Below are 10,822 nucleotides of genomic sequence, written 5' to 3'. Positions count from 1 at the left end.
TATGACTAGCCACGGTGTCTAACAAATGAATTACACCCATTAAAATAATTTAAAATCATTAAAATAAATAACAAATAAAATAATTTAAGCTGGTGACTTAAGTATTGGAGACAACAGAATATCACTAGAACCTAAGTTTCATGCCAATTAAAGTTACAAGAAGAAGACAATTTCAAATTGGATTGAATTCTTAGGACACAAGTTACACAGTCCAGTGCCTCAGCTTTGTTAAACACTAGCCACCTATGGTTTTACAAGAAGTTTTGTGTATGTGCCACATGCAGCTAAAAAATAAAAGTAGTATAAAAGTTGCTTACTCCATGGCTACACAAGCACTGCTAGCAAAGCTCCATTTCCTCCAAGCAGGAAAATTTCAAGTATTTCAACAGGTTGCAGATCAAGGTAATTTCAGAACATCTTAGGAAGGCTTTAAAATCTCCCCGATCTTAAAGCCTGTCTCATAGTGAAGACTAATAACAGTCTTAAATGAATAGAAAAAATGTTGCCCCGTCTTGTGTCACTAAATTGAGGAATTCTGGAGCTCACTGCACTGGGCATCTCTCATTTCTGATGGAGGCCCATATCACATCATCTGGGATGGCCAGAAACTATGAAATGGGTGTCTCACGGCAAGGCAGCAGCAATCTTGCCAAAGACACAAACATTTGAGTCTGCCTCTTCCTTCCATATACTGTAATACAGATTAAGAGAATTTCTTAGGGTTCAGGAGCAGATATTGGGCAAATAGTTTTTATTAACAAACTTTAGCATTGTGACAAGCTACCGGCGTCGGGCAAGACTGCCCACAGAGAAGGTGGCAAAAGCCAGTTCACCTTATGGGGAATCAAAGCATTGCTACTGGAATGGCAGAAGCATCCAACTTCTAAGAGATGTGAAAGTATAAAATAATATTGTTATTATCCCTCTTACCGTTCTGCCCAACTTGTCAAGCCACCTCCACAGCCACTGTGTCCTAGTTAACACAGGCAAGGTAAGAGCCCAAACAACGTAATTTAACAAAATACTAAGGATTGAAACAACAATCCTGCAGGTTCAGGTACACAACTCCTATGGCCATAGCAGGACTTACAAAGCAGGCAAATGGCATGTTACAAGGACAGTGCTTCATGGCAAATCCTTAATTCTGTGAACTGAGTGCCAGAAAGCATCTGCCCTGGTAAGAATTAAGTGCCAACAGTGCTAAAGCCCACAGGCAAAATCAAACTGCCACAGTGAAGCACAGAAGTTGCTGCAAACAACTGAGTGTAGTGAATAAATACACACACGCATCCCTACGGTTGATGCCAGCGTGCAAAATCATCCTAATTTTTCACTAAAGAAACTACAGTTCAGTCTTTCAGTGCTAACTGAACCAACACCGCCACAGACTACTGAATAAGCATTTGGAGTTATCTAGCAACAGGGAGTAAAATTCAGAGTAAACACAGCATGATGTATTCACAGACCTATACCTTCTACCTGTTTGGTCATGCCAATCAATGTGTCTGAACATCCCAATGCTCCTGGCAAATTTCTCACAAGTACTCCCTAACTGCCATCCACAATATTTGAGAAAACCTTTTCTGCAGAAAATATCAAGAAGGCAATTTGACAGGTAAAAGACATAGAAATGAATTAAACTCTAGGCACAAATCAACTAGTCTGAATCACTAAGTACCTTGAATTGCCAACTCCTCTTTATGAAGTACTTCAATTTTAGAAATTCAACTGTAATATGATAAACAATCTCTGAAAACACAAAAGCCAGCAGAAGGAATCTTCTCAGTTCAACTTGATGAATACTACCCAGATTTAATGAAAAGAATCAGATCAGATGTAATGTCTAGTTCCACACTTGTATTCAGGAACATAGAAACATAATCCTATAGGAAAAAAAATTACTAAATTTAGACAGAAACAGAGGCTTAGACAACATGCCTTAAGCTTGAAGAATATAGATCTTAATTTTACTTGTGACCTTAAAAAGAGTAGAAAATTTGAACCAAATATAGATGAATTTAAGAAGTTTCCCAAGTCTTCCGATTTTCCACTGTGATAAAAAATAGTGCGGCAGGCACGGGAGTGAGGGAGAAACTTGGCTCACACTCCATGTCAGAGCTGAACAAGCACTGCCTATACTTGTCTACTGGCTATTTTTGTGCCTGAGTGTGTAGTTCTGCTTGATTAGAGGCTGTGAAACCTGAGAGGTCCTGGATTGCTTCACTTCCCTCCGCAGTACGGTGTATTCCCATGGCTGCAGTACACTGCACGCACCACTAGCCCCAGCCCAGGTTCTGCTGACTGCAGATGTGGAGCCATCTCTTCCAAGGAGCAGGGCCTAGAGATGAGAATTTTTCTCTTGTTATTTTAAAATCACACCTTTTTCAATAACTGGTAGGATTCCCACTCAACCCAGCTTTTTTTTTTTTGTGAGTTGGAGATCACAGTCCTCCTGCTTTTGAACAGCCTTCACTTCTTTAGCTAGTTTATTCTTCTGCCTAAAGTCTTTCTTTTAAAGCATCGGATAGTAACAGATTTACTTGCTCATTTTTGGGTTGAAATTTTCAAGACACAGGTTATGCTTTTGTTACTGGAAACCAGTGAGACCACTTCATATTTTGTTACCCTCAAATCAAAATAATTTCCCTACAGCAAACGCCACAGTGACCACTAACTAGTATTCCTAAAGTAAAATCTAAATAATTATATTTTATATTACTGTAGTGCCATGAAACATAACATATGAGTCCATTCACCCTCCAAGTTCTTAGAGTACACAACAGTACAGAAAACAGCAATTTGTGATGTATTATGTCATTTCAGATTTCCTTTCCTTATTTATTGAATCATCTTTAACTGACATCTAGTGCTAAATCAGTCAGACTCTACAGTACAATATGTGAAAGGTAATATTACAAGTCTCCTGCTAAAAAATAAACTTATGCTACCAGTAAAAGATCAAAAACATTTATGAAATTAAAAATTATTGAGAGTACATATGAACAAACTCTGCACTGAGTTTTTAATTAAAAACATTACCCTGTAAACTAAAGCTGAAGGCTTAAAAACAGTAGTCAAAGTGAAAAGAATTACTGAGGTATCTTTGTGCAAGTTTGAAATTTCTGAGTAAATTTATGAATAAACACAGGAAATCCCACTGGAAAGAAATGAAAAGAGGCAGAAGGACTCTAGACAAAAAAGTTGCAAAGCAGATGCATAATTTTTGTAAGAGAATGAAAATGCTCACTTTCCCCACCATACTGCCACAGAGCAGGCTAATAGCCATAAGTAAGAAATTACTCTTAATGGGGGAAAGGTTGGGAATACCTTTGGCAATACTATTTGTGACTCTGTCTCCCTGCAAAAAACTGCTTCCTCACAATGGCAGATGAGGAAGAAAAACAACAACAAAAAAATGCTCTCTCCTTGCCCTAATTTTTTCATTTAAATTCAACAGCAAATCCTTTTTGACTGCTAAATCCAGCACTGGAATTCAGTATGACAGTTTGTTGGAGGTCTAGAAGCAAGGTATGTGACACTGTCACCGTAAGAACAGTTCCAGCTTGCTTTAGACTCTAGAAAATCGGAGCATTTATTTTCTGCAGACCTCCAGAGGGGTGTAACGTGAGGTTTCACTTGTTTGAGTCTCAAAACTGAAGTTAGGAAGCTTTGCCTAGCTGAGGAGGAGGCTGCTGAGGGGACAGCTCAAAAAGCCACTGGTACAAAGGTAACAAAAATCCCACACATTGCTAACGCAACACCGCTTTAAGGCAAGGTGTCCATATATTTGACACTGCTTTTTGGAAGCTTGATGCTTGGATTTCCTTCTCTACTGATTATAAATGGCAGCTGACATTTATAGTCCTTTTTGAGAAGCGTTCGTGTCACCTTAACAGAGGGAATGTGGGACAGACTGTGACTCTAACAAAATGATAGATTAAAAAAAAAACAAACCACCCAACTCTCAACATAAAAAAGTACCAATATGAAAATTATAATCTGTATGATTATCCAAGCCATACTAAAAACATTTTAACTCAAATACAATACATAATATCTATAATCACGAGATTGCTTTGTAAGAGGGCAAACACCTCACTGAAGGTTTTAATCTTTTGAATGCCAAGACAGCATTAGTCAGAGATCATAAATCCACATGTAAATTGGCAGCTTTCTTAATTTTCTGGCAGTTCTTTCCTGAACTCACCACATGCAGCCAAGAGCAGATGACACATTATTTATGCTCAATAATTCTACTTGTGCATCATTTTCAGCCTTAACTTTTGAAAAACAGAGATAAATAACAATCAATGTTCATGTACCCTTTATTTGCTTTCAGTGTAACATTCCATGCTAATTGCAGATGTAATATTCATGAGTGTAAATATAAGAATTAACAACTCTGGGTTGGTTTTCTTCCCTTTTTACACGTGAATATTTTGGCTTACAAAATTAACAGCATACAGTAAATAATCCTCCCATACTTTGTACAAACTACATGATTTTGATATACAAGGATTCTGTTTTTATTACAGTGACAATATACAACCACATCTATTTACAATGCAAAAAGTATATAAACCACATTTTAAACACTCTGCTACTGGCAGCCACTATTGTTTAGGAGGTAGCTTTAATTAACAAAATGAACTGAAGCCACATTTTCCATCATGGGTTCTATCAAATAACTTACAATACAAAGATAAAAATTCATTGTATGAACAGTATGTACAGTTTAATTCTCAAAACAGCAATCTAGCTTTAATTCTTACTGAGAATGTCTCCAGAGTGACTGGGACGGCAGTGGATTTGCTCTTGATTTAGTGTATTGTTCAAGAAACATACATAAATACTTAATCATGCATTCATAAATTTATATCCATCAGATTTCAAACTAAATATAGAAAAAATGGATCACTGATTGTACTTAAATCATTAGGGTCTCAGGACTTTAATGGTTTAAAAAGATTGCACTGATTTATGTGAAAATCAGTGACTTCACAGAGTGTACTTCACTCTCAGTAAAATAATTGGAAAAATGCTTTTCTTCATTGCCAAATTGCTTTGCATTTTCCCTCCATTTGCTCGGTCTATCCATAAGTATCACTGGAGTGCTGTAACATTCAATAGGCTGCAGAGCATTAGTCAGTCTTTCTGCAAAGACATGAGCTGTGTACACTGACAGCACTGCTAACACCCCCTGATACATCAACATTCCTTCCAATGGTATGACTTGACTGCATAATACTGAAGAAACTTGCTGTGGTTCACCTGAAGTAATGCATCATCACTGGAAAAACATGTTCAACCCTACTATTCCTGACAACCTCATATTCTTATTCCCCTAATCTATAGAATATTGTGGATTACAAGTGCTTTACTGCAACAAACCCTTTTTTCTTTTAATTGAATATTGGCTTAAAATACAAAACAAACATAGTATTCCTATATTGCTGTCACAGTTACGTATGGGAGAATTAATCCCTTTTTTGGCCCTGCAATAAAATTCATCCTGAGATTCAACGCTGAATACACTATACAAAGCTAGCAAGAGATTTTTTTTTTTTGCTTAATTATAGAAAAGTTACATTTAAAAATAATTTCTATAATATCAAACAGCTGTCCTTTATATTGTGCTTTGGCGGGGGGGGGTGGGAGGGAAATCAACAGAACTTACCTCGCCAACAGCAGAAGCAAAGTACAACTGGAGCACAATGTGGAAACACACCATTAGCATGTAAAAACTGTATAAAAGAAACCACTGTTGCGTGGAAAGAGTAAAAATATCGGGTAACAAATTTGGTTTACCAATTATTTACAGTCAGGGCAATTGATTTATTTGTTTAATTTTTTTTTTTTTAAAACGTATGGCTCAAGAAGTTGCTGCCCGCTTCCCTTCTTTACAAACGACACTAAACAATGATTACAAAAAGTGCTTCCTGCTCGAAAGGTCAGAACAGGCAACAGTCTGCAAAGCATTATACCTCTTTATTGGAACAGCTGGTGGCAGAAAGCCTTTTCAGTCTTTAATTCTTGGTATGTTGTAGGCGTAACGGACCAAAGGGAACCCTCGGCTTTGGTAGAAACACGCGCGGCCACAGGCCTGCACTTGGTCCGAGCTGTCCGACACGAAGGAGTCGTCCTCGTCCGCGTAGTCCGAGTGGGCCGACTGGGTGCCACAGTCCGACCAGTAGCCATCCGGCCTTTGGCAAGGCACCACTGCCAGCGTGGGGCAGCTCTGAGACTTTATTAAATGTTTACAGGGCACGGGCTTGGACAGAAGGAGCGACTCGCAGCACTCGCACACGGCGATGTTACCCTGCAGGTGGGAGTAAACGCCGCAGTCGTAGTAAAAATCCTGCGCGGGGCAGCCCCCTTGAGCGTTGACGGCGATCGCTACCGCGCCGTTCTTCCTGGTCAGGTGGCGCCTGAGCATCTTCCAGTCTTCTTTGAACTTCGGGTTGAAGAACACGTACAGGACCGGGTTCAGGCAAGCGGGCAGCGGGAAAAATATCAAAGTAACAGACTTCATGATTTCGGGGCTGATAGAAATCGCAGTGATCAACGGCGCGAAGGAGAAAAACGCAACAGGGCAGAAAAAGATGCAGTTCGTGAAGATTAGCCAAGCAACATGCTTAATCGTGCTGGACTGGGAGTTTTCGGAGAGATCCTCTTTTTCCAGGTTGCAATACAGTTTAGTGTAGATAACAGCCATCAGCAAAAACGCTAACGAATTCAGGAGCACTAAAGTTACTGTGAAACCAAGTGAAGGCGTTTCTCCAGTGGGGAAGGGCAAGCAAAGGGGGGATGCCGAGTACTCAGCTTTATAAAAAAGTGGTAAGCATCCCGCTACCACGGCACACAGGAAAGCAAAAACTGCTGCAATTTGAAATTGTTTCTGGCGATTGCTTTTCCCCTTTTTAATGAACTCCTTCGCAGAGAAGCTCCGTTCAACAGCTGCCAACATCAGGAAAAAAATGGCACTTTCTGATGAAAAGACTGCAAGAAACCCAGCAACTCTGCAACCACTGCCAGTCTCCCACCATATGCCAAATTCAGCAAATCTTCCCCAAGAGACAGCATCCAAGAAAGTTAAAATACCAGTATAGACTCCCATAAATAAGTTAGAGACAGAAATCAGGCTTATAAACAGTTTGGAAGATGGCAATGTAGTACAGGATGCAAATATTGTTAACATGACAAGCAGGTTGAAGAACAAAGCAACCAAAAAAATAAACCAGACAGTAAGTCGAATCATCCAGCTGCCCAATAAATATTCACAAGGCTTAAAGGCACCTAGAAGAAAACAAAAAACAAAGAGAAGAACAACCAATTTAGGAAAAAATTCTGCCTTAACAAGCAGGATTTTGAAAAGGTATTACAAGAGTACTCATTAATTAATGAATAGAGTACACAGCTCAACTGCTAAATAGGTCAGTTGAAAGTAAACTATTCTGCTGAAGCTATTTACTAATTAATTATGCCTGAAATAATAATTACCAAAGTGAATGGTCACTTGAGAACACTTTGTATAAACAAGCTAGCTAAACGAACTTAATTACTTTTAGCTACTCAAAATAGCTTTTAGTAGTGCCACCCAAATACTTTATTTTATTGAGATTTTATACATCATAAAAAAAGATTGGCAAAAAATGTGAAAGCAAATGTTCACAACCCACTTGTAAGGGGAAGGACTTTTTTAGAAGGAACATGTTCTCTCAAAAAATGATTCACAAACATGCCTTCTGGTGTAACTTTTGGTCACAAGGAAACATCCGTAAAACAGCCGACAAATTCAATTTAATCAGCTTCAATAAGGACAGGAATTTACCACAAGCCCTGCCTTGTCACTGAAACACACTGTGAGCTTGAAAAGCCATATGGGAAAAAGATTTTTTTCTTCTTCTTTCGCCACTTAAAAATGCTTAAATAGTAAAAAAAGCCCAGCAAGCAAAATAACAGAAGGCAAGACAAGGAAGAAAGGTCACTACTATTGCTTACCCTTCTAATCCTTCTAATTGCTATTTATTCCACAGGGAAGTCCTACTGATTTTAAGTAACAGTTGGAAGAGTTGAACCTCTCCTGTATCCCCATTAGGCACCGCTAACTGTCCAAAGCTCAGCAGCTCGGGATCCCTCCCTGCAGTCAGGGAGCTGAAGGAAAAAGCCAAACTGTCCAAAGGCTGGAGCTTCTGAGCCAGACTCAGCCTGTGACCCTGGCTCTGCACAGCACATGCCTTCCCTTTTGGCAGGGGAAAGATGAGGACAACCCATCCCTAACGTGGGCTGAAGCAGAACTGCACAGAACGACTAAACGTCAGTGCAAGGGTCTCCCAAGGCCTAACGCAACTTCCAGCAATTAATGAACTGACAAGACAAAAATTAATATTTTGCTCGTTTAAATGAGTAAGCTTCATTTATGGGCATGAAATAATGGTGCTCGCTGGATTAACAGACCAGTAAAATCAGCAGTAATATCCCTTTTTAGCAGGTATTCCCAAGTAAGGCATCCATGCCAGAATAATCAGTTTTACAATACACTCACATGACACAACAATACCTGCTAAGCTGATCTACAGAAAAATAAAAACAACTTCCCACTTAGGAAACTTAAAAATGTCAATTCTGTGCTTACAAAAATCAATTTGAAGCCATTTTTCTAGTAGCTGTACTTTAGACAAACAAAACCCACCACCCTGTCCTATCTTTCTCCTGAAGCCTTGCTATCCTTAGAGTTAAAAGCTACCCTCCTCTCTCACTGATATTTCCAGCCCATGTGGGAGGAGGGGAAAAATTCATTCTCACAAGGATGAGTTTCACATCTTTCAGAGGACCTGAGCTACTTGAACACCACTGTTCAGCAATCCATTCCTGCCATTAGGCAAAATAAAGGTGGATCTACGAGTTGAGCAGTGATTCAGAACTTACATGGTGGGTGGAGAATCTTACTTATGACCAGATGACAACATGGCACAGAAACTTGTTAGTATGGGAGGGACTGGTGAAAAACAAGGCAAATTTTGAACTTGTAAAACAAGCTCTTCATTCCTTTTAGATCTACTACAGCATTTCTGGCATGGGCAAAAAGACAGAACTGAAGACTTCAAAGATTTAACCCATGTAACACACCATCTGAATTCTCATTCTGTGAACAGGAGATCAAAAGCAAATAAGCAGCATTAACAAATTAACTCTCAGATTATGTACAATTACATTAATAATATCTTTGACTGTCTGACCACAGTTCTTTTTGGCTGTGATCAAGAAATCCTTGAGATATGCTGGATACTAAAGCTCGAGCTAGCCCAAAAGATGGAGGATGAACAGATTTTCATAATGTAAAATACAAGTTAGGAGAAAAGAATGAAATAAGAGTTGGATAACTCCTGCTCATCCAGAAGTAACTTTACTGGAAGCATACTGTTTCCCCCATCTATGTGTTCCCTTTTATGCAAACAGGAGCATACAAGATGTACGGAAGGAATCCTCTGGAGAGGCTGTGGCAAAGGCAAGGAAGTAGGAAGCACCACCATAATTGCTTTCAGGAGCTGAGTGGAACTATGTATGGAAATTTGCAGTTTGAGAAAGAGAAGCAGAAGGGCAGAAGAAAAGCCTGGAATGGAAATATTCATTGCAAAATCAAAGACTTTCAACACTCATGGACCGTTCAAGCCTGAATTGGTAGTTCTGGTATGCCAATAAGACTGTTCATTGCACAAGTGTCTCTAGCAGTTTAAGATGCTACTGCCTACTCCAACTACTTGTAACAGCCCTCTGCTCTCACTTAATGCAGCTACAGCAGGGCTGGGGGACAGATCAGGTGAGTGTTCCTCATCCACTCTCCTGCAAAGACATCAAGCTTCGTTAAAGCCACCAATGACAGCAGTCTGAGTCAAGCTTTTAGAACATGGGCTGAACTGCCACTGAAACAGGTGAGCATTCATACAGTCTGCCCCACAGACATCTCCTTGGCAAAAATAAAGCAGAATTACGGGGCACAGTGCATTAAATACAGCAGACTCCAAATATAAGTATTACAATCTTGATTGTTCTGCTTATGGAAAGAAACTCCAGTATTTTTCCTAGCATAGTTCTCCAATAAAGTGCTACGTGTCTAAAGCTCAGTCGAATCTTTGTGATTGCTCATCCAAAACTGACATCAAGTGATGTTTCACCCAAAGCATTGTATAAATTAATCTCCTGTGCACAGAATGATTACCAGGAATAAAACATGTAATTCTGCAGCCAGCTCTTTGCGTAACACCATGCCTGAAGTTCACAGTGTGGCTAAAGCACGTTACAGGATTTACCTGTTGCTGGTGTACAGTGAATAATAGTCTGTCCCAGTTCCTCATTTTCCTCATTTCTCAGAACATCAGCTGTAAAAGTGAAAAACACGTTAGTCATAGAAAGAAAATAAAAGTGAAATGCAGTGAAGCTGCCTAGGATGGGAGTAGTCTTTTGAGGGATCAAACACCTAACAGTTCACCAGCTCTCCAGCCTTCAACAAGTGGAGTTGCTCTGGTTTGCCACATAAGGTCAAAAGCTCAGTGCAGAAATGGCTGCAGCAGTTTGAGTTACTCCTGCCTGACCCAGGTACTCACAATGCCTTATAACAAAGCAACATCTTTGATCACCAGGACTCTGAAACAGACAGTGGAAGGGACAAGCCCTGTCTGAATAGGAAGGTCGAAACACTGAGAACAATAAAACCATGACAGAAGCAATATTTGCAGTTTGAATTTTTTTTTTTTAAAGTTGATTTTTTTTCCCATACAGGCAAGTCTTACAGCGCCCAACAAATACCTTTCACATATTTAGA

General features: G+C 39.4%; 1 protein-coding gene across 1 annotated transcript in view; it reads right to left on the bottom strand.

Annotated features, from left to right (window-relative positions):
- Positions 1-4,307: 4,307 nt before the first annotated feature.
- Positions 4,308-10,822, bottom strand: part of LGR4 (leucine rich repeat containing G protein-coupled receptor 4) — a 73,432-nt gene continuing 66,917 nt past the window's right edge. Inside the window, exons 17-18 of the mRNA XM_027735704.2 lie at positions 10,311-10,379; positions 4,308-7,296 (exon numbers count right to left, since the gene is read on the bottom strand). Of these exons, the coding sequence (XP_027591505.1) occupies positions 6,020-7,296; positions 10,311-10,379 (1,346 nt within the window). The 3' untranslated portion in view covers positions 4,308-6,019. The remainder of the gene's footprint in view (positions 7,297-10,310; positions 10,380-10,822) is intronic.

This window comes from Pipra filicauda, unplaced genomic scaffold (assembly GCF_003945595.2).
Source record: "Pipra filicauda isolate LSUMZ 115617 unplaced genomic scaffold, ASM394559v2 scaffold82_size2718185_pilon, whole genome shotgun sequence".
Taxonomy (NCBI): Eukaryota; Metazoa; Chordata; class Aves; order Passeriformes; family Pipridae; genus Pipra; species Pipra filicauda.
Note: the sequence above shows the minus strand (reverse complement) of the source record. Positions and strands in the feature narration are given on the sequence as shown.